This window comes from Cuculus canorus, chromosome 5 (genome assembly GCF_017976375.1).
Source record: "Cuculus canorus isolate bCucCan1 chromosome 5, bCucCan1.pri, whole genome shotgun sequence".
Lineage (NCBI taxonomy): Eukaryota > Metazoa > Chordata > Aves > Cuculiformes > Cuculidae > Cuculus > Cuculus canorus.
This window is the reverse complement of record NC_071405.1, coordinates 23,115,035-23,139,775: the sequence shown is the minus strand read 5'-3', so window position 1 is coordinate 23,139,775 and position 24,741 is coordinate 23,115,035. Positions and strand designations below refer to the sequence as shown.

The window sequence follows — 24,741 nt, the reverse complement described above, 5'->3', positions numbered from 1 at the left end:
CAAGGTTGTTCTTACATTTACTAATGCTTTTAAAAATCTGCAGTGATGGTAGTTTTCTCTGGTTTGATGTGAGGCAGCTGTATAGAAATGGACCATATCACACAGAATCACACAGAATCACACAGAATCACACAGAATCACAAGGTTGGAAAGGACCCATTGGATCATCGAGTCCAACCATTCCTAACACTCCCTAAACCATGTCCCTAAGCACTTCATCCACCCGTTCCTTAAACACCTCCAGGGAAGGTGACTCAACCACCATAAAGCTTCCGACTACTTGGACCTGAAGTGTCTGTCTTTGTGTACCCACTGTGTTTCTTTTGAATCTGACACAGACAGGACTGTGTTAGTCCACTTAGATGAACAATGGCTTTAATTTTCCTAAATTAATGAATGTGATCTTTTAAGCAGTAATCACAGTCTTGTATGGGCATTGTTGATGAGAGATGTTTGGAAAATAGGGAAGAGGGAAGGGGTTGTATTCTTATTTCCTGGATTAAACAAAACACTACTGTGAAATTTCTCCAACAGACAGATTGTACTGGTCTATTTGGCAGTATTTTCAACCCAGGGGGAAAGATAACACTTGGTGATTCTCTGCAACTTGTATATGAAATTGTACGAAAGAACTTTACTACTTTTTGAAGATTTCAAGGAATTACAGTATTAGCCAAATGTCGGTAACCTAACTCAAAACAACAGATGATGCAAACTGTATTGATTGAAATCCTGACCCTTCTCTTAGCTAAGGCTCACTGTGCTGCTTTTCCCAGAATGGGGACATCAGCAGGTCATAGCAAAAAGCCCCACTTCCATAGCTGTTGGAGAAGAGTCATCCAAACAAATTAATCCACCTCCAGAGGAACTTTATTCAAATATAATGTTAATCAGAAAGTTTTCCCCAACATGACCTCTTTCTCTTGATGAATTCAGTCTCAGAAATGGAGCTGGTTTGTTTTTCACACCCAGGCCAACCTTCTCTTTGTTATTCAATTTATAAATTTGTCAAATATGATTAAAACTAGCAGAGGCCAAGATTAAATCAAACAAACTGTAAACATCACTTGTGCTATTTGGTTGATGCAAAGCTTTCACTATAAAAGGCTTTTAAATAAATGAATTCAGCTATTACTGCACTGAAACCTTGCTCCAAGTGTTCGAACTTTTCAGGGACACTGTCAGGTCAGCGTAGATTCCAAAACTAAAACATGGCTAGGATTTCAAAATTGCCTAAGTGAATCAGGTACCTGACTTCTAACGAAAGTCAACATACAGCAGGGAGTGAATTGACTTTCAGCAGGAATTAGATGCCTTTGAAAAGCCTATTCATGTCTGTAAACAGAGGACTATGTCCTTCATGGAGATAAATTAATGTAACTACTTTGACACCAACATACCCAACAAAGCATCTGATAAGCAAATCTTACAAAACCTAACACTAGCGAAAAAAAAAACCCTAAGAGCTGCCTTTACTTATACTTGCAATACTTATTAATAAATATTCTAATACTTATCACATATTTTGATTAACACTAAGTATTTCCTGTTCATTGTGACAATTATATTGTACAACAATGATATTATTAAGGGATGGCATAACTTCAAGCCCAACTTCCAGGCAATTAGTCCATTAAGCACTTTCAGTTTCAGTCTACCAGGCTGCAACTTGCTGTGCAACCCACTGATTTTAGTGGTACTCGTGACCTGTGAAGTGTGGATTCAGAGCCTCATTACATACAAGGTTGTCCTCAAGACACTTTTGCTGTAACCCCGCCTCCCTACCCTGAATCTCATTAGCCACCATGCAAATTCATAACAGACAATGATGAAACTCAGTTCTTTAGAAAGCAAGTTTCTGTTTCGTTGATTGAGATTTCAGTATTAAGAAATATGACATTAAAATTTAGATTATACAGCTTTGAAAATACATCCCTGGCTATTTGACAATATATCCTTTAATTCTTCAACATTTCTTTAAGAAGCAATAAAAGAAATGTGATGATGTCTGTATTTTTATTGTATCTTATTTTTTTACATGGGATTTACAAGGCATTTCTCACTTTTATGCTAAATTCTGCTCTTTTTGGCATGTGTATGTTCATATCTTCATGTTTTACAATTTTAATAACCTGATGATGAACCTACATTATGAACTGCACTTTTGGGGATTTCTCTGTCCAATGTCTTTAGAAAAAAGAACCATTGTACTGGAATCAGAAATTTCCCTTTTCAATGTTAAAATTCTTCTTATTTATCTTCAAATATTCTCTAAGAATTCTACTGGTCTCCTAGATAAAGCTACCTCGTTCAATGTTCAGCGTGGCTTCTAGAGGGCAAACTCAATGACAAAGTTAGAGGGCTTTTGGGAGCAGGATGACATCACGATACAAGACGGCAAGGTCACAGAATGTACTGGTCCTTCATCTCTGAAATGGTAATTCACATCTGAACAGAGAAAATTAGACAAAATTTGTGCAACTATTCCCTCTTTATCCTCAGTGGACAATAATGAGACCAAAAAGCTGCTGCAGAGAGCCCTGTAACTTGGGTCGTGAGGAAGCCCGTGCTTGAGAGAGAAGGTCAGGACTTGTTGACAAAGGCAGAGCTAGCATACACCAAAGATCTCATACAGCCTTGCCTAATCTGTTTGATCAAGTTTACATATCAGTCCCTTGCTTTCATAACCACAGAACTTTTCAGATCTATTGAAAATAGCTGATAAAGATTCCTTTATAGAGATGGGTAACTGACTCATTGCATCACAAAGAATGAAAACAGAATAACTGCCTCACGTCTTGGCAGCAGTTGAAACCACCTGAAGACCGTCTTAATGATCTGCTACTGGGCTGTGTCATCTTCTAAAACTTAAATAATCTTTGTTGAATTGACTGCTGAGATCGTAATGTTTCATCTCTTTCCAACAGTGTATATTTTTTTCTCTCCTTCAATTTCCTTTCTCATCTACTTGCTATAAATATTGGCCTGTGTTTAGATATCCAGAGCCAATTTTGAAAGCTAATTAGATATGGAAGGATTTGAGTAAAAATCCTATATGAAATCCAGATCCTTCATTAATGATGACATAGAACTACAGAATAAATTAACTAAAGAAACTTGCATGTTTTCATTATTTATCTAAGATCATAATATGCATTGCCTCAATCACCTGGAAAGGAGAGTAGTGTGGAGTCACTCATGTATTCAGTGCTCAGCAAAATCTGACATTTGCAATGGAAGTTACTAACTGTCATAAATGGAGAAGGAAGCTGTGGTTTTCAAGACTGCGGCTGTCCTGCCCAGAATGAGAGCCCTGCTTAAGCAGTACGCCAAGTCCTAAACTATTTCTGCTAGCTGGCAGCATAAGGAACACCTCTGCAACAAAGAGATCTCGGGGTTACAGGCAGTGAACAGAGGCAATGCTGTAGGAATGTGGAAAGAAGACTTCAGAGCAGTACTTTTGTCTTTTTATATCAAAGTATTTTTATTCAGTGAGTTTGAAACAAAGAAGGTCTTGGGAGAAAAAAACCTTAACAATGTAATGGATCCTGGGTACTATAAAATTATCTGAAATAATTCAGTGGCAATTTTTTGGTAATACATACCATTACCTCTCCCCACATGCTTCCCCCCTCAAAACAAGTCAGACTGCTTTTCTTACCAAATTTTGGGTTTAGGAACTGATTTGGCTTTTGTATGGATGCAAATATGAAGGGATACTACTAGGGAAACTCCACTGCTACGCAGCTGAGTTAATCCCAGAATTTGGACTATTAGCTTCAGCTGGAAACTCTCCTTGTAACTAAAGATGGAAGGATTTGACTTTTAATCAGGACATTTTAGCTGTAATATATCAAAAAGAACTTTCAATACTTTTCACTGGGTTAAGTACATTTGTTTAATCTAATATTTGGTTTTACTTTATTATATGAAAGGATTCCAAGAGGTATTTTTTTTTGTTTTCAAATTAAAATATTGCTTAAAATGAGTATTAAAACTTATCCTACAGTATTAGGAACCTAACTGAAAGGACTTTTGGCCAGAATGAAGAAAAAAGATATGATATTAATTCCTAATACAATTAAACTGAAGAGGCTATCTGAATTTTTCTGAATGACAAAAATTAAGAACTGCATACTGCTGCTTTTAATCCCCTAAAATTGTAATATTCTGCACGAATTTCTAGCTGTGAGTAAACATTTGATCTTGATGCATTTATTGTTTTCTTCAAGGGGGAACTGGTTCAGGTCCTTTTTGACCAATTCTGCTCTCACATACTGTTTAGTTTTAATCCATTGCACAGTTAAAGGAGTCAGGAATTCAACCCAGTCTTCTTTAAATTCTTGCTAGGCTTTATGTTAATTTAATCTCTTATTTCTCCAGTTACCTAGTACAAAGAATAATTTCACAGTCTTTATAAAGATTACCTTGTTTCCTGTTTTCATATTCTTCTCACTATTATTATTATTATTATTATTATTATTATTCTCGCTGAAGTCTCCTTTCTAGTCATAATGAACCCTTGGAGCATTTCATTGAGAAAAATGGGGAGTTAAACATTTTCTGTTTCCCTAATCAAGACCCTGTCATTATCATCACCAAAAGCCAGAAACACAGGTGAAGGATGACAGAATTACATGAAAGGTAAAAAGGACACTGCCAAAGTGATTTTGTGATCACAGTCACTTATAATAATACACTGAATGTTGTCATGGCAATCTAATTGCATACTAAAGCCTGTTGTGTAAACTCAGTTACTATTTGCATTACATAATGCCGATGCTCAATTGCATCAGTCACAATTGAGCATAATATGAATAGAAATTTGGAAAAATCTTTGATTGCCATTGTGGAATAATTCATGCAACTTGTCAGCATGACAGTTTTCAATTTAATTTGATATTTTTGAAACAGAAAGCTACAGTGATTCAATTCTAGAAGAAAAAGTAGCCTAGAAAAAAATCGTGTGTTTTGCAAATGGAGAGAAGAAAACAAAACTAAGAAAAATATTTATTCTAGTACTTTTGACAGTATCCTTTTAAAGGGAAGGCTAAATTAAATTCTAAAGGCTGAATTCTCTTCTCATGCACATCACAACAGTTCCAGAGTAGTCCTACCAACTTTCATAAATTACTTCAGATTTACACAAACATTAATGGCAGCAGAAGCTGGCTTTTCAAGCCTAGCTGTTTCACAATAAAAATATTTAAGTTGTAATATAAAAAAGAAAATAGTTCAGTGGGTTTGTTCCATTAAATTAGATTTGTAATACCACAGAGAAAGGCTGATGCCTCTTTTGGTCTCAGAAAAAACTACTTTCAGAAAACAGGTATGATAAAGGCAAAACAGAAAGCTCAGAACACTATTTGAATTAAGAATGCATTCAGTAGACAAATTTGGTTTCTTTTCATAGCACAGATTTCTTAACCTGAAGTCTGTATTTCACATAAACGGAGGAGAACAAGACATGGAACAATGTTCCGAAGACTAAATTAAATTTTTCCTGCAGTCACCTGTTTGAGGAACACAAGGAAGGGCAAGAAGGAAGGCTGAGGCTGGTGCAATGCAAAGAGCCAAGACATTAAGTGACAGCCCCAAAAAAGTGTCAGAGGTCTCCCAACAGGAGGTATGCCATTCACACCCATCCCACTCTCTGGCGATACTCTCTCCCTAGCTGCTTCCACTTAATTCATGCTCTTTCTATACTTGTTGAAATGGTTCATACTGTTATTATTTTACCTATCTACACTTGTCTCTGCCAGTCTGTTATTCATAATTGCTAAGGCTCCAACCCCACCAGAGAACCCATTTTGCTTTGAACTAGAGCTCATTTGCCTTGGGTAGCCATTAGCAGTTTCTGACAACTGTTTCTGCATGATGGCCAGTGAGACTTTGTTGGAGGCCAGGAAGTCTTTCATGGAGATCATCTCGCCTGACAGCCGGCGTCCATCTGTGTCACTGTCATTGACAACATCAGTCTCAATGGAGATGTTTCTCCGGCTGCGCACATTTCCTGGCATTACCACATTCCTCCGTGAATGAAAGAATTTTCTTTGGCATCTGTGGCAGCACCTGCAGTCCAGCTTCTTTAATATCCAGTTTATGGATTGTTTGATGACAATAGAGATCACATTAAATAAGGAATAGATGCAGCACACCCCCATGAGTATGAAAACAAAATTGCCAAAGCGGTAAAGGCCTTGGCTCTCATAGTTCATGTTCTGGCTACTGACCAGATCACCAAAACCAATGGTGCTGAAGGCCACGAAGCAGAAGTAAAGAGAGTCAAAGTAACTCCACCCTTCAATCGGTGTGTACATCGCAGAGGCACAGCAGGAAATTATGAGTGATGCTACACACAAAATCAGCATGACATAGTACACAGAGGGCTTCCAGCCTGCCAGGCTGTCCACCTCAGAGGTCCCTGAGCCCCTACGGCTGTTGTGAGGGAGGACCCCTTTCCTCCTCAGCTGTCTTTCATGGCAGGACTTCATGATGTAGGCTATGACAGTGATTAAGCGCTCCAGGAACAAGTTGAAGAATAAAATGGTCCCTGCACATCCTATAAGGCCATAAAATATAAGGAAGATTTTGCCTCCGACAGTGGCTGGGGTGGTCATGCCAAACCCTGGAAGACAAAACAGAACAGATGAATAAAAAAGCTGTAGTTATCATGTCAGGAGTTTTGTCACAGAAAGCACTGGCAGCAAATCCCTGTGACACATACCAGCTCTGGAAAAGAGTGAGGACACTCTCCCAAACTGTTACCAACTTGTGCTTTACCTTGTCCTAGCAGTAAGGGGAAGAAAACTCATGACAGCATTTCCTCCAGAATGAGAAAGAAAGAAAAAGCAGAAAAAAACACACTGGAAAGAAAAGAGAGTTTAACAAAGGTTTGAATTTTGATCTGGTTGCTAAGGTCACTCCATCCCTCTTTGTGCCTTGGATCACTTCCAGGCTTTGGGGTTATAGCACCCCCTTCCTCCTCTCTTATGTTGCTCTGCACCATGGATCTGATCCAAGGCTGTCTCTTAATTTGCAGGGGTCCATCCCCACCAAATCTTTGTAACCTAAGATGAAACCTTTCTGCGCCAGACTTGGCTCCTGCTGTAAATGCGGGTGGTGAATCAACCAGCACCAAGCATCCACCACAGCCCAGCTGGGGAAGGGAAATCCAGGCTGCGAGTGCACATCGGAGGGACCCCTGACAGGGGCAGCAGCCCCTCATGAGGGCCCCCAGCAGGCATTAGAGCCGCTCTGCGGCACATACTGGTGGTGTGGTCACCCATTATCAGTCCTCCTTTCAATCAGCATCGCTGAAGTTTTTGTATTTCCCTGCGTCCCACTCCACAGCTCAATCTGTATGTAAGTCTTATTTAAAGTCTCCCCTGGTCTCATTCCCTGTCATGGGATTTCTCAGGTCAGAAGTGCTTCAGCTTTCTCTCAAATCCCTCCCTTCATAAATCCTACAAATATTAATTTTATTTTACAACTCCTGATAAGACAATCTTGCTTTTGTAAGATATTACTAAAAAAACAAAATCATGCCCAGAACATCATTGAGCAAATTCGAGTAATAGTCATGATAAATAACTTTGATGCTGTTTTATTAGGATTAATCAGGGATTACATAACTGATTAATTAAGCCAAAATGATCTTGCTGAGAGAACAGAAAGATCACGTTGGACAAGAGACACTTTTATTTGTTTCCCTGTCTTTGTAATTGTGAGATGCTAATTATGAAATAAAGATGGTAAACTCTGGAGATAAAGGAAATCATATTGTTTGGTAAGCTTGTGCTTGGAAAACAGAGAACAGCAATGTGAAGAGACCATATTTCCAATAGCAATGAATTACACTCATCTTCCCTTCACGGGAAGATTACCAGCACTTGTTCCTCACTAACACTGCTCTTGCCTCACACAGTTAAGTGTCATTCCTCACCTTCACCCCCGTGGCATGACCTTCTCTGAATGACAGCCCCATGTGTGGGCTCTCAAGGCTCGCTGCATCACCTTACCCTGCATCCACAGCCAAACCACAGTATCCGGATCTAAAGGTGGTACACAGCTCCACATCAAATTTCTGTGCTAGAAAGAGCTGAACTGCAGCTCTGTACCATGGGAAACAGCACCACGAGACAAAACACATAGAGAAAATATTCTTCATGACATTGCCATTGTTCCCCGTGGCATGTAAATATTTCCACTCACTTTTTTCCTTCTCCTTGTGCTCCATGACCTGACCCCCTGTAATCCCAGTTTTGATGGATATTTTCTGGTCAGTCTGGTTTCTATGCAAGTCATGACCTCCACCCTGTGGACAGACATGTAAAGATCCACAGACAAGGGGAACTTTTCTGCAGCTGGTAGGATCTGCCCAAAGCAGCCAGTGGAGAGGGAGGTGGGGGGCCACTGCATCCCTGGTCCACCCTGTTCTTTGAAGAAGAGAAGTAGCTGCAGGCTAGGCAGAGGCGGAAGGGTGAAGAGCAGTGGGGAGCAGCATGCATCTCTCACAGCATAAAGCAAATGCCCTGGGAAGAGAAATGCAGCTCGGTCTCACGCCTCCAACATGGCATCACACCTTCGGGCTGCTTCCCACAGGCCCCTCTCAGGACCCTGCCACTGACATCACAGCTACAGCTTGAGCTCCTCGGGTTCATTTGTTTGGCTGAATGGATTTTACGATAGAGCTCAGATCTCTGTGGGTAGAAACCCACTAGCGGTCTTTACAAAGGCACCCAAAAAGCCATGATGAGAAATACATAGCGAACTATAAATACCCAAAGATGCAGAACATCGATCCAGAGAAACAGTGCAGCTCTGACTGTGACTCTGCCCGTTGTCAGCTGCCTCTCTTCAGCAGGGACATTGTTTTGACATCCTGGAGTAAATGTAATTTTTTGTTCATTTTTCAACTTATAAACTCAATATGTAGCAATCAATACTAACATTTCCACAGAAGTACCAAAACAGAAAACTCAAAGTGGTATAAAGACACTAATTTAACAAATATTTTCCTTCAAAGATCATTTGTCAAAACTGAGCTAAGTTTTTAGTTCCAGAAATAATTTCACTTCTTGAAATGCTTTGTATTTCCATTTCCAGGGCCACGCCATACCTGGTTAACTTTGACCATCACAGTAAATATATTCGGGATTAATTTGGGATGCTGTATTATAAAGTTTGACAGGACTTGTTTGGTAGTAAGTGCATTTTTCTCCAAATGCACTCTTGGGGGTGTTTGAAATATTCATAAATCCAAATATATTTGGTGAATTGTTTCAGTCAAGTAATGTAGGAGGGCAAAATTGTAAAAGGCTGTAAAAGCTGAAATGAAACTAGATATTCTTTTTTGCCATTTTTGTATTAAATCTTTTCATTTTGAAATATAAGTCACCTTTTGGTTAAAAAATTTCATTTGGAAGAAAAAGAACGGAAAAAATACTTAAAAAAATCTTTCATAAAGGAACACATTTCACTAATAACCAAATTAAACCTATGAAAGATTCAATTATATTTTATCCGTCTGAAAGACATAAAAATAATCTATTTCTACACAGCTTCAGGTTAAGTTTTTGTTCTATTTTTTTTCTTATATGCCATCAAACTAGAAATGCACTGCTTATCAATCTCTACTAAAAAATGTATTCTTTCAAAAACCCTTTTTGCACAACATCCCTGCACACACTACCTGGAAGTAAATTGTCATCCTTGATGGGATCTGCCTCTTTTTCCTCCCAAAGTTCTGTAAGGAAAAATGTGGCTCATTTGTGGACAAAAAGGTGCAGTAGTAGGATTTGCTCTTGTTTTAGTAAAATTAGTGGTGATCTTGTGCTGTGCAAACCCAGAGAATCTATGGATAAGTCAATTCTTTCATGAGGTCAGTGAAAGCTCTCCCTCTAATCTAAAGACACCAACATAAGACTCTTGTCTGCATGCTGGGAACACACGTTACTCAAGCATCTGAGAAGCCTTGAGCTGTTCTCTCTGAAAGAAAAGACAATGCTTATTAGGACAGCAATATCTGTCCTGATGACAGAGATCTCCATAAGTCCTGGAGGTACGGACCTATCTCCATACATCCCCACTGCATCCTCAATCTGGTCAGGGCCTGAGGTGGCTCTTCTGTGTGGAGAGCATAGGCTGGTGCAGAGTCACATGATTACTCCAGGTGAACCTGGGACACAAACCCAGACCTGGTAGCTGCAAAGTGCGCTCGTGTTCCCCTACAAAGACACAGTATTAGTGTCTCACTGTATATTTTCCAGAAGACTGATGACAGAGGAATAGGTCACAGAGTATGTGAATTACTACTGTCACACTTGATTGAAGTAGCAATTTTAATCTAAAATATTTAATTTTGGAGTCTAAATATATCAGTTTGAAGTCTTGGCAGAATGGTAGGACGCCTGTTCCTCTCCCTGGTGTCTTTTTCCAGTTCCTGCACCATCCCACGAGAATTGTGCTTCCCCTGTTTCTTGCTGGGGTACCCCCAACTGGGCCAGCAATCCCCATTTCCATGCCCATGACCTGTACAGGTAGAATTGCTCTGAACTGTCCTCTCTTCATAACAGAGGGTACAGCCTTACAAAACAGCAGACTTTTCATTTAATCCCTTAAAATGTTAAATGAAGGGAAAGCCCTCATAACTTCCTGCAGATGCTAGAGAAAAGATTGTGCATATAGACTTGCCAGTTTATTTTCGCTATCTTTTTTAGATGTCACATGCAAGTCCTTCTCCACTGTAATGATAAGATCAGGTTTATTCACAAACTGGACCTGCCTATCTCTTATAGCTGCAAGTCATGTTTCTCAGCAAATGTAGTTCTTGGTAGTGTCATTGGCAAATCAATCGTCAATACATACACTACAGTAGTGCAACTAAGCCTTCCTAGTTGCTTGGCTTTTCTTAGGGCCAAAATGGTGAGTTGAGAAGCAATTGCCCTATTTTTGCTTTCTACCTACTGCAGATGGTGGTCATCCATGTTCTAGGTGCCAGCTGGGGTGTCAGCTATCATGGGGTTGGAGACTTCAGGTGAGCAGGACCAAGCTGCAAGAAGACAGAAGCGCCATACTGGGTCAGATTGCCATCTTTGACAGTGAAAGGATATGAGAAAGTGTGAATAGGGAAGAAAATAAGAACAGAGTGATCTTTCTCTGGAATATCCTCCCAGATCGCAGAAATCAGTTTAGAGGATTTGAGGACATTATATATAATAATTTGATCATCAGTCTTGTCAAATCATTTTTTAAATCACTTACACTGTCAGTCTCCATTAAATCTCAGGCAGTAAGTTCCCCGATGTCATTATGATTTATGGAAGTCTTTCTTTAACCTTCAGTCTGACATTTCAGGCTTCCCACTTTTTGCAGTTAGCTGTAGCGATCATCATTCTCAATGCACATTTCCCTTTCTGATACAGACCTCTATTATGTCCTCTTTCTCATTTCTTCCCCAATCTGAGGAGGTCTACAACATTTATTCTATAGTTTCCAGTATGCTAAGACATACTTCTAACCAGTTCTATTACCTTTCTTGTTTCTTTTTTTACCTTAATAGAATCTTTCAAAGATAAAGGAGCAGGACTAGAACAGTATTTGCAACGCAGAAGTACTTTTGAATTGATGGAGGGAATACTGATGTATTGCACTTTGCTCTGTTTTTCACAGAAATTCCTGTTTTCTTTTTTTAATGGCTATTGACCGCTGAACTGATATTTTCAGCAAACTATCCACAGTGGGTCTTAGCTCCCTTGCTCAAGAAGTGATAGCTGTCTCACAGGTCTTTGATGTCTGGCTGTAATTACATCTATCTTTTCCCATGCACATTACTTTGCACATGTCACCACTGAATTTCACCTGTTTCTTACTTAGTTATTCAGTAATATGAAATTTTTCTGCAATTCATTACAGTCAGATTTGTAGCTGACCACCCTGAATACTTCTCTGTCCTAAGGAAATGCTATTATACATTTATCTACTTCTTTTCTTACATTGTTTCTCACTGTTGAAATGTGCAGGTCAGCAAAATGCCTAAGAGATCCTGTTGCCAATGTGCTTCCATTTTGAAAATGTAATATTGACACCTATAATTTTCTTCTATTCTTTTTAAACAATTATTAATCAATTATAGGACTCAACTTTTCAGACCATTAGAGTTTTAATTCTTTAGATGTTTGTGAAAAAGCTTTCTGAATGTCCAGGTACACTGTTATTTTAGTGCAACATGACATCCCTCGGCAAAAGCTGTGTTACCTTTTTGAATGTCCTAAATATTCTGGTTTACACTTTCCTACTGTACCTCTGTGGAAGACAAACTTACTGGCCTATGGTTTCTAAGGACATTTTTGCCACCTCTTTTACAAACTGTTGTTACATCTGTTATTATTTCTTCTCCATGCACCAAAGCTGATTTGGATCTATAAACCACACCTAGTTAAGCAGCAGTTTCATGTTTGAGTCCTTTCATAAGCCCTCTGTGAAAAGCTTCAGTCCTAGCTGTCTCAAAAAGAGAATCCAAATAGAAGAAGTAGAGCAGAAACCAACAGTCAAATAGAAAGAAATGCCTTAGTAAGCAATTAGAGCAACAGCCTAATCCATGCAGCGTTAACAGTGAAAAAGCGAGAAGTTAAATTGGTAGACTAAGGAGCAAATACAGAATGAAATTATGAAATCATATAAAAGAGGAAATAAAAGGAGTGGCTGACACAAGAGCTGATTTGAAAATATAAGATTGCTTCTTGTGATGAAGAAATAAAACCAGAAAACAACTGTAGTAAAAAAATTATAGTGATTTTTTTTATGGTGTGAGATGAAATAGAGCTCATGAATTTCAGTAATTTTTATTTTATATGTTGGGTGATGTTTCTTGAAAAAGAGTTATTTCAAGTAGGAATCAAGATTATAGTTAATTGAGCGGGAATGAGATAATCTTAAGTTTGGAAAATTGGATGTTTTTAAGATACTGAGAAGTTGTTCAATGGATTTGTTAGACACATCTGCAGATATAGGGCTACAAAGATATACCTGCAGATATTAGGGCTACAAAGATGATCCAAGGGCTGGAGCAACTTACATATGAGGACAGGCTGACAGAGTTGGGCTTATTCAGCCTGGAGAAGAGAAAGCTCAGAGGAGATCTTTCTTTCCAGTACCTGAAGGGGCTACAAGAAAGCTGATGAGAGACTGTTCATAAAGGTTTCTGGTGATAGGACGAGGGGGAACGGGTGTAAACTGGAGAGGGGCAGATTTAGACTAGACATTAGGAAGAATTTCTTCACCATGAGAGTGGTGAGTCACTGGCACAGGTTGCCCAGGGAAGCTGTGGATGCCCCATCCCTGGAGGTGTTCAAGGCCAGGTTGGATGGGGCCTTGGGCAGTCTGGTGTGGTGGGAGGTGTTCCTGCCCATGGCAGGGGGTTGGAACTGGATGATCTGTAAGGTCCCTTCCAACCCAAATTATTCTATGATTCTACGATTCTATGATTCTATATTGCCATTGATAGATATGCACGACAAACCTTAACTTAATCAGCTCAACAATGAAGAAGGCCTCCTTAGTAAAAATTTCAGGTTTCCTATTCTGAAATCAGAGTTATACTGGTTTCCCTGTGTCCCATAATACATTGATTACTACAGCCTGGTATTATCTTTCCTAATATGTAGATGAACTGAGCGACTACATTCCATGTAGTTTCAATTTTCCTTCAAATATTGCATTTTTTTTCCACATGCTGCTTAACCAAGGATTCAAATTTGTTTGCTGAATAATCATAATTCTGAAATTCTCTGCAGCAGAGCTACATTTTCAGAAGTTGGAAGCAATTTAAACTGTAGTATAACATAATCGTGCTTCATGATTTTCTGAAGGAAGTACTGGGTATAGCCAAAGAAAAGCAAGCAACTGTTGCATAAGGTCTTATGAACAGTGTGATAAGAACGACTGAGATCCACCAAGAAGTTCTCCTCAAGCAGAATCCTCTGACAGAAAGTAAATATTGACTACCATTAAGCAAATATTGATCTCAATCTCACAGTTATACTTCTGTATTGAAATCTAACAAGAAGAAACAGGCGTTGACTTTTTATACTCAATTAAATCTACAATTTTCTATACTTAACCTCTCCACAATTTCTACAATTAATCAACTCTACAAAAAAAAATCATTTTTCTAATTTCTTTCCTCAATACTCTGATTTATCAGCCTCTGAAGGTATAGAAAAGCTGAAATAAAACAAGCACCAGCCTGCAAAGGCCAGACCCCTAGGGACCAGGCTGTGCAGCTATCCCATCCAGCCATTATGGCTCTGCTGGATTCTCCCCATCCTGCCAGCATCCTGTTCTCCAGCCAAGTGAGCACCATCCAGGGGACTTGTGCCACCATGTCCTGGCAGGTCCTTAAGAAGCCAAAGGGCACAACATGCAGCCTCAGGGAATCCAGCTGCCTACTCCAAGCCAATATTAGGTTATTTCATCTTTTCTGTTGTAAATTGCTCCAGTGGTACAAACTGCCATAAGCATTTCTCCTGGATCGCTACCCACAGTCATCCATCTGTCTCTGCCTAGAGGAACATGGTTCGGCACATGGTTTAAGTCTGGATGCCCTGACATTCACCGTTGACAATAATTAAACCTTCAGTTTTCATTTCCTGATATGCTGATGCTATTAAAGAGTGTGAGAAACAGTTCAGCAATCCTAATCCCTCATGAATGAAGCCTGGGGTGCTGAATATTGTGTGTGTAGGAAGACTAGGATAGACATACAGATTCTACAGTTAATTTTGGATCACGAGATTGGGTCTTTCTATTGTTCTGCAAAATATCTCTCTTTTCTGAGAGATTTCATTTCCTTTTTGAATGTGTGCAGTTTGCTTCTCCTGCCTTTCCCACAAAAAGGAAGTGGGTAGAAAGAGGCGGTAACACCATAGCAACATTAATGACTCATTGTAGTACTAGAAATATAAATATAATGACAAAACAGCTTTCTAGTTTAACCTACAATCAGAGTTCTTTGTCTGATGTTATGGCTGAATTCCTAGTGTATTTTCTATTTATTTGATTAGCTCTTGTCCTTATTTTCCCCTATCAGCTCTACTTTGGTCATGACTCACTGGGAAAATTATGAATTTCACCAGTGGAAGAGTCACTGGAAAAAGACTGAGGATTATGACAGATGCGAACCAAGCTACACAGGAACAAGACTTTCAACTGCAGTGAAAAGATCATAAAGCAAACAGTAATTAGGAAAGAAAATACAGAAAGTCTTAGATACCTGCAAAGATGCTGATCCTCCTTTCCTCACATTCTGCACTGAGCTTCTACATAAGGATGCTTTGTGCTTCTAAAAGACAGGCAGAAGAAATTACTCCAAGAGAAGATGCACTTCAAAGACTTTAATAAGAAAATGTCCTGTACTGCATACTGTTCCTACACTGTGCAGACACTAACAATTTGGAAAAATTCACTTCTGCCATGATAGCCTATTCTGGTGCCATTGGAGCAGAACAAGTAGTCTTAGGAAAACTCCTATTCTGCTGGAGTAACTATCACCCATAGGAACGTTTGTAGGAGAAGATAAAGCACTCTCAAATCATGTCACATTGCTCCCCTTAGGACACTGCTACATCAGCAAGCTTGTAACAGAGTCCTGTTCTGGAAAAGAACAAGGACATTAGTTCCTTCCCAGGAACAGAAGAAAAAGATACATTTAAGTGAAGACTTTCACTGTGAGAGTAGACATCCATGGAAGTAGGCACAGTCCTCTCAAAGCTATCTGACAGCAGTAAACTTGGACTTGGTCCAGTTTCTGATATGAAAAAAAAATATCTAGCCTGGTTTAGTTGGCTAAGTGTATGCAAAAAACCCACCACCGCCGCCCACCCCTCCCCCCCTGCTCTGAGGTTTCCCATCAGGGGAAGCTCAGCATGTGCAGGAACCATTAATTTCAAAACCTTGGCCCTCTTTCTGACCATGAGGGGAGAATGAGTGAACTGCATTCTGAAACTCTCCATTACTTAACAAAATTATTTGATAAAATAATATTTATCAGGGAAAAAACTGAAACTCTCCATTACTTAACAAAATTATTTGATAAAATAATATTTATCAGGGACAGCCTGGTGTGTAGTAGTATTTATTTTATTGGCAATGCTATTTTCTTGTGCAGATGGCTACATCGTGGAGACGGGCTCAGCCTGCCCAGGAAGGCAGGGGATATATGGCTGTAACAGCACTCCTTTGTGCTATATGCTCTTCTGTTTCCAGATCTGCCTGCCCAGGCATCTCGAGCACTCTGTGGAGCTGCAAAAGCTGGAAATGTCTCCAGGGCTATTACAGCTGAGTCATATCCGCAGATACGTTGCTACACTGAGTGACCAACTGCATGGTGACCTGGGACCCTGCCTTAAGTGCTGTTGCTGCTGCTTCCTTTTGCAGCAGTCTCCTCCTGCAATGTCGTGTTCACGCTGAGAGAGATGTAACCTTCTGCAGAGCTCCTAGCAGGATTAACTCCATTCCTAAAGGGCAATATTGATTTTTAAACTAATGATATAAGATGGTTCGATGAAACAATAGTTACCCAAGTACAATTTATATTTTCTCATATATATATATATATAACTTTATGCCCGCTTTCTAACTTGTCTGGAGAGTCCTCAAACCTCTCCACTGTTTCATGAAAGCTGAAGGACAGTAGGGAGGTGGTGCTTCAAGGTCTGCACAAGTCATACGCTCAGTCTGTGCCACCGTGGGGATATAAAAGACTTGTGTGAAGGATTGTGCATAACACTTTGCCTCTACGAAAAGTCTTCTGAGAACCCAGTCTTTTAACACTGATGTAGGTTAGTATCACACTGAGTGTGCGACTGGGGCTTCGAGGGGAGAAATAGCAAAATCTTCAAGCTTTCACATCTTTGTTTTTGGAGAGCATAAGAAAATCTAGTTATCTGCTAGAATAGAATAGAAAAGAATCATTAAGGTTGGAAAAGACCTCTAAGAACATGAAGTCCAACTGACAGCTCAAGATCACCATGCCTACTAACCCATGTCCCAAAGTGCCATGTCTACATGTTTTATGACCATCTCCAGGGATGGTGACTCTACCACTTTCTTGGGCAGCTTGCTCCGGTGTTCCACCACTCTTTCAGTAGAGAATTTTTTCCCAACAGCCAATCCAAACCTCCCCTGACACAACTTGAGACATTTCCCTTCATCCTATTACTTGTTACTTGGGAGAAGAAACCAGCACCTGCCTCACTGCAACCTCCTTTTGGGTACTTGTAGAGAGTGATAAGGTCTCCCCTCAGCCTCCTCTTCTCCAGAATAAACAGTCACAGTTCCCTTAGCCACTCCTCGTAAGACTGGTGCTCCAAACCCTTCACCAGCTTTGTTGCCCTTCTCTAGACTCACTCCAGTACCTCAATGTCTTTTTTGTAGTGAGGGGCCCAAAATGGAACACAGCATTCAAGATGTGGTCTCATTAGCACCAAGAACAACAAGATGATCACTTCCCTAGTCTTGCTGGTCATAATACGTCTGATATGAGCCAGGATACCATTGCCTTATTGGCCACCTGGGCACACTGCTGGCTCATATTCTGCTGGCTATCGACCAGCATCCCCAGGTCCTTTTCCACCAAGCAGCTTTCCAGCCACTCTTCCCCAAGCCTGTAGCATTGCGTGGGGTTGTTGTGACCAAAGTGCAGAACCTGGCACCTGGCCTTCTTGAACTCCATACAGCAGACCTCGGCCAATCTATCCAACCTGTCCAGATCCCTCTGTACAATCTTCCTTCCCTCAAGTACTGATCAACACTCTCACCCAATTTGGTGTCATCTGCAAACTTATCAAAGCTGCAGTCAAACCCTTGCCCAGGTCACTGATAAAGATATGAAACAGAACTGGCCCCAACACTGAGCCCTGGGGAACACCACTTGTGACCGAGCACCAACTGGTTTCATTCCTACTTGCCACCACTCTCTGGGCTTAGTTGGTGTATGTGAGGCAACATCTGTATGTAACACAGGGAAGTTCAGCTCACAGTGATTCACTGTTAAAACCAGTCTGGAGAGTTGGATACCAGTTGATGCCTTTCTCTCTTTTCACATGTATAAATCACATCTTCTGCCTTGAACAGAAACCTAACTTAAGAAGAAATTCTAATATCAAGAAATCTAAATACATAAGTAAAAATAATGCTAAAGGGGCAACACTGGATGAAAAATATGATAAATATTCAATTTTAATAGAAATTGTCTCTATGGGTCTGTTGATAGCTCTGTTATAATGTCTATGTTTCCCTTAAATCATAACTCTCTGGGAGAGACAGCCTCTGTAATTTTCATTATTGTAAGTTTTTCCCATAAGGTAATTTATGAAAGCCTTGCCATTCTGCTTTATATAATTAAGGATATATTTTATCTAAGGTTCATTCCAGGTCCTATGTAAGAAATGTCCAGGTCCTATGTAAGCCTTGTTACAGCTCCTATACAATCATAAATTCCATGTATCGGTACCCCTACCTTCTGGCTTCTCTTTAAAATTTTTGTATAGTTTTTCAGAGCCTAAGGGGCTATGTCCGATGCCTTCCCATCATCCCTAGACAGATGTGTCAGTCCGCACACCTTTTGTGTTACTATAAGGACAGAGCAGGGCTCGGTTTTTAAAACACCGTATTATGATTTTAGAACTATTTTTGTGACTTATTGAACAGCCATTTAAAAGTGTGTGTAGTTTTTATCTAGTCCCAAAGCATAAGAACATCTATCTAATTACTGTAAATTTTATTAAGATATTTGCATTCAATATTTCATAAAATATTAATTTTAATATTTTGTATGAAAAGATACTCCAGCCCTATATATGTGGGCACACCACCACATCTAGTCCAGCCTGAATACCCATCAGACCCAGACATCAATAGTTTTCCAGCTCTAAAAAGAACAATATTGGTAACTGCTGAGACTGCAGGAGGCTGAAGTGCTTGATTATATCTATGCTAATACTTCCATCCCCTGGGAAGGAAGGGTTTAGTCCCTGCAGCTGTTTACAAATGTGGTGTAGACACCAGCTTCCACCTCTCTTTTCCATAGAAACGTCCAGCCCTGATGGTGACATCAATCCCAGCTTTGTGGGGCTCAGAGCCCCTTTCGGATGCAAACCTACATGTGTGGCCTCACCTGAAACCCTACGCTAAAATGTGCTTTGCAGCTGCCACCTTGGTATGGGTACCACAATAATGATGAGTGTTACCTCTGTGGATTAGTAGCACCAACTGCAATTCCGTGAGTGAAGCTGTCCCCCATCTCAGGCCTCCAGCAGAGGCTGCAGCTCTGAGGCCACAGTCTGAGTCTATTTGGACCCAGATTTTTGATATTTCTTTTTGGAGAAGTGTAAACCCTACAATTTACAATAAAAAAGAAAAACCCAAACCCTTCTCTTTGACACCTCAAGAACAGAAGGATACTAAAGCAATAGTGTTTCTCTTGTTCAAAGTAAAAATCCCTAAAATTAATTAGATTGTTATGTGCTGCAGTGATGCCCAGGTTGTGCCTTGTGAGGAGAGCGCGTCTCTTCGTCCAGCCTGGCTGCACCAAAACCAGGCGACTCATCTGACCCTGCCACTAATCCAATGCTTCACCGAAGTTCTCTCTCCAGGCTGGAATCCAACACACCTCACAGAGGTTGGCAAAACTGTGTTAAAGAAGTTTGACAGAAGTTCAAACTACAGCAAATTGTTAGACCCCTACAGCGGGTAAGCAGATTATTTGACACTAACTGGTTTTCATTAAAATTATAATAGCTGCAATATCCTAAACTCCAAGCTAAACACAAATTTATCAAAGAAACAATATGGAAATAGGGTAGAATAAACTCATGCTTTACATAGTTAAAAAAAATGCCATGGCTGAGGTGACAGTTTATATAATACAGTAAAAAATAGCAGTATCACCAGCTCCATTCCTGTTAAAAAACACCATAAAAATAAAATCCAAATTTTAATCACAACAGAAATACTTTCAGTTTAAAAGGCATATGCCTTCGGATTTAAGGTCATAACAGTCTGATTTGTGACGTAAGTTCAGTTAACATTTAGCACCAAAAGAAGTCCCTGTACAGACATATTTATAGGGAAAAATGCTTAAAAAATATTGTCCTTCTCTTACTGATCCCAGATGAGTATGTTCTGAAGACAGTGATGTGTTAAAGAATCAAAACCGGTCCTAAATATCTTGAAGCACGACTGCAATAGGCATTTAAAAATATTTCTTTCTCTCAGTTCCTAACAGAAGAAGCAACTTAAAATAACATATATGTGCAAAAATGGAAAATATAGATATCTGTCAGATAAGCATGTGTATATATGATAAGTTTATATGTATATAAACCTTTTTCTCTGAATAGCCTGCATTACTAAGAACTAACAGAAACTTCATGCTGTAATTCATCTTGATAATACTTAATCTGAATCATGAATATAGTTAACACTATTTCAAGGGCTTATTTCAGTAAATCAGTCTGTGTAACATAGTAACTTCAGCTCTTACAGAGTAGGAACACAATGTTGTGAACTATCTAAGCTACAGGCTCATCTACACTAAAACTTTCCCTTTAAATAGTGTAAATCTGCCTGTGTTTTAAGGGTTTGTAAAGGTTATCTTACATTTGCTTATTGTGAATTTTATTCTTGGCATGGATACATAAGATATCTTACTTTTCTCAGAGAAAAAAGAGTTTATGTGCCAGTATTATTTCACTTAATACTGTAGAAAAGGAAAGCACGTCTGCCAGCTTCCGTGATCTGCTTTTTCAGTCCGAGGCATATCAATACAGATTTCTTCTCAGTTAAAGCTTTACTGGTTTTTCTCATTTAGGCGTAAAACTATAGGAATTAAGGCAAGTTTTTTTTGTTACGCCCTGTGGGGGGAAAAAAAAGGGAGAAAATGTGGTACCTGCTTGTATCCTCTTGGTAACACGAGGCAAGGGAAATGCTGTTGGTGGTTTTTTTTAGTGAAAAAAACTTTTTTGTAAAGTTAAAGCCCCTCCCTGGCTTTAAATACCAAGACAATACCTGAGCAATTAAATACCTGAGCAATTAAATACCTGAGCAATTTTATGCAACAGCGGCGCTTGCGGTTTAACTAAATCAGAAAGACCTTGGCTGTGAATGTTAAGCTCAAAAAGGTAAAGAAAAGAAATTCCAGCATTACAGGCTGGAAGGAAGCTGCACACAGAAAAGCTAATTTTTGGTAATGTGAAGAAACAGTATATATGCATGTGTGTCTGTGTGTGATTACATTCTCCTAACCAATTTCAAGCCTTATCTTGATGGCAGTGAAGGAAGTTGAGAGCCATTGCTATCAGAACCACCAAGTGCCGAGGGCCTCAGTATTTGAAGGACAAATCAAAAGAGCATAGCATAAAAGATAGCACAAACACTGCTTTGGTTCCTCAGAGACTGTCAGACATCCCCCAAAATCTAAGAATAAAACAAAAAAATCCATAGTTCCCAAGTGGGTTCTGCAGGAACTCCAAATGCAAAGCAAAGACCATGAGCTCACACCATATAGAAAAAGCTGTTAGTATGGCATGTAGTAAGGTTTTTGAAATATTTGGTATAGAAAAGGAAACAGATATAAGTATTGTGATTAAAATCACAAAAAGTAGTAGACGATGCTGATAGCAAACATTACTAGAGACTTCAGTGAATAATTATCACTAGAGGACTGGTCACAAAATTAAATTCTGTGAGTGCTTGACATGAGCATATGATGACAAAATTGAACACTTGCTTTATTAAGTCTGAATTTCTTATCCATTTATCTGTGTCTCACAAGATACAAATTATGAGTGGACAAAGACTATTTGTCACCCTTTTTGACATTTTGAAAGAAAAAAATTATGCTTGGAGGCCTGACACTTGGACACTCGGGAATAAAACCTGCATTTGTGAAGTAATCATAGAATCATAGAATCGTTTGGGTTGGAAAGGACCTTAAAGGTCATCCAGTTCCAACCCCCCTGCCATGGGCAGGGACACCTCCCACTAGATCAGGCTGCCCAAGGCCCCATCCAACCTGGCCTTGAACACCTCCAGGGATGGGGAAGCCACAGCTTCCCTGGGCAACTTGTGCCAGTGCCTTGCCACCCTCATAGTTAAGAAATTCTTCCTAATGTCCAGTCTAAATCTGCCCCTCTCCAGTTTATACGCATCCCTCCTGGTCCTGTCAACACTAGCCTTTATGAATAGCCCCTCTACAGCTTTCCTGTAGCCCTTTCAGGCACTGGAAGGTCGCTATAAGATCTGCTCAGACCCTTCTCTTCTCCAGGCTGAACAACCCCAACTCTCTCAGCCTGTCCCCATAGGGAAGGTGCTGCAGCCCTGCAATCATCTTTGTAGCCCTCCTCTGGACCCGTTCCAACAGCTCCATATCCTTCTTATGTTGAGGATTCCAGAACTGGATGCAGTACTCCAGGTGAGGTCTCAGAAGAGAGAAATAGAAGGGCAGAATCCCCTCCCTCAACCTGCTGGCCACGCTTCTTTTGATGCAGCCCAGGATACGGTTGGCCTTCTGGGCTGCAAGCGCACATTGCCGGCTCATGTTGAGCTTCTCATCGACTAGCATCCCCAAGTCCTTCTCTGCAGGGCTGCTCTCAATCACATCATCTCCCATCGTGTAATAATAGGATCACAGAATGGTTTGGGTGGAAGGGAACTTTAAACATTATCACGTCCAATCCCCCTGATGCGGTCAGGGACATCTTTCACAAGATCAGGTTACTCAACCTGAATAATGTCAAGCTACTCCAAAGAATACATCCCTTACAAAAGAAGTGTTATTGCTACCAGGTGCAAAAATGTCAAGACAAACTCAGGATGCCATAGAGTGGAAAAAACAAAGCAAAGCAATGTGACAGCAATGGAACGAACAATGAATTTTGCCTTGGAGAAAACAGTAAGACATTGCTCAAACTGTACACTGGCTTCTATCTGCACAACAAGGCATATAGTTTTGGTTTTGTAACATCTGGCTTTTTCAATAAGCAAGGACTTGCTAAGTTACTGACTCAAGGATATTCCAAATGTAATGCATGTGTCCCTTCCTGTGAAGCCAGAAATTCTCTATTAGTAGAGATCTAGTGGCATATGTCTATAAGACAAGCCGAAGTTCAGTGACACAGCCTACTGATACGACTTTACAGGTTCAAGCACATGTGTAAAAAGGTACCCATATGTAAAACAGGACAAGGAGGTTCACACTGCACTACTCCAAACACTTCACAGCAACTTTGCTTGCTATTGAAGTGTTGTGCCACTGCAAATACTAAAAAAACTCTCAGCACAATACCTACTGCAAGGGCAGATTCTCCTCTTACCTATAATGATAATGTCCAGTCCCGCTCTCTGTATTCAAAATCTCAGCGTCAGCTGCCTTACCCATGCAAACAATTAAGAGCAAGACAAACATGCAGAGAATGGCAGAATTAAATTAAATTACAGCAAGAGTGGCCAAAAGCCACAAAGCTAGGCATTTTCTGATATAACTGTGATGTACTAGGACAACTTAAAATCAGTGTGCTGAGTAGGATGGGAACTCTTCTAGAGGTTAAAAAGGATGCCAGGCTATCCAGTTAGATATTTACAGATTTGTGAAATAAAATCATACTTTAATGATGTCTGGAAACAGGAGACATTCATATATACAGAGATAAAACTGAAACTAATCCTTTTAGACTTAAAATTGTGAAACTGTTTCTGAAACATTTTTGATTGAAGTGCCCAATAGTAGCCTTTTAGAGATTCATAAAAACTCTTTATTTGCTTTCTCTCTGCTTTATGAGGTTCCCCTCTGCAAGTTTGTTAACTGAATTAACTGCTTTTGTTTGTAAGCAAACACTGCACTGCTGTTAGAAACATAAGCCGTTTCAGAGGGTATCTGCAGGTACCCGGCCCAATGAAGGACATTCTTACTGGAGGTCAGTTTTGTGAGCTTCCAGAAGGGAGCTCTTCTCTGAGCCACTACTTGAAGTGATGCCAATCACTGAGTTGAAATCATAAGGATGAAAAATAGAAGAGTGAAAACTTTGGGGGGTAATGCCTGGCTGAACTTTAAAGAGATTACATGGACTTTGGAGTCCACACAAACACACAAATTTACTTCCCCAAAATCTGAAAGATCTAACCTAGGGCTGTGTCCTGGGCCTTGAGCTAAAAAACAGTTACTTATGAAAGGCCCATCATTTCAAGCACTGATGTTAAATGAAGGAAAGGCATTTAAAAAGCACAAAGAGAAATGCATCACAAGAATAATCCTAGACATTTCAGATTATTTTGGAAAATAGCTTTTCCCAGTCTTTTGGAGACTATTAAGCCTGGAAGGAGAGAGGTTTGGCTGTTGGCAGCTTGTGTACAACACTCTGCTTTGTAAATACTTTTTTCACAGATGCGTTGTAGTTTACTCGGTACTGTTAATGCTGATCAGTTAAATAACTACATTTAATTACAATTATTTTTTACATTCTGCTTATGAAAATCATGAAGCTGAGAAAACTTTTACTGCATATGTTTATCCCAGGAACTGAAGTATCACCTATTCAGTTCTCAATATATTCTGCCAGGGAAGGAAGAAATTAATGAATAACTCTAAATATAATGTGCTTGGCTCATCCTAAAACCCTTGGAAAACAACAAATTCCTGGCTCATTCTGGAATTTTTGAAGGTGTCATCTGTACCAATAATAG

At 39.7% G+C, this 24,741-nt stretch overlaps 1 protein-coding gene across 1 annotated transcript in view; it reads right to left on the bottom strand.

Moving 5' to 3' along the window:
- Positions 1–2,555: 2,555 nt before the first annotated feature.
- KCNK13 (potassium two pore domain channel subfamily K member 13) overlaps positions 2,556–24,741 on the bottom strand; it is a 71,894-nt gene continuing 49,708 nt past the window's right edge. Inside the window, exon 2 of the mRNA XM_054069069.1 lies at positions 2,556–6,628. Within this exon, the coding sequence (XP_053925044.1) occupies positions 5,736–6,628 (893 nt within the window). The 3' untranslated portion in view covers positions 2,556–5,735. The remainder of the gene's footprint in view (positions 6,629–24,741) is intronic.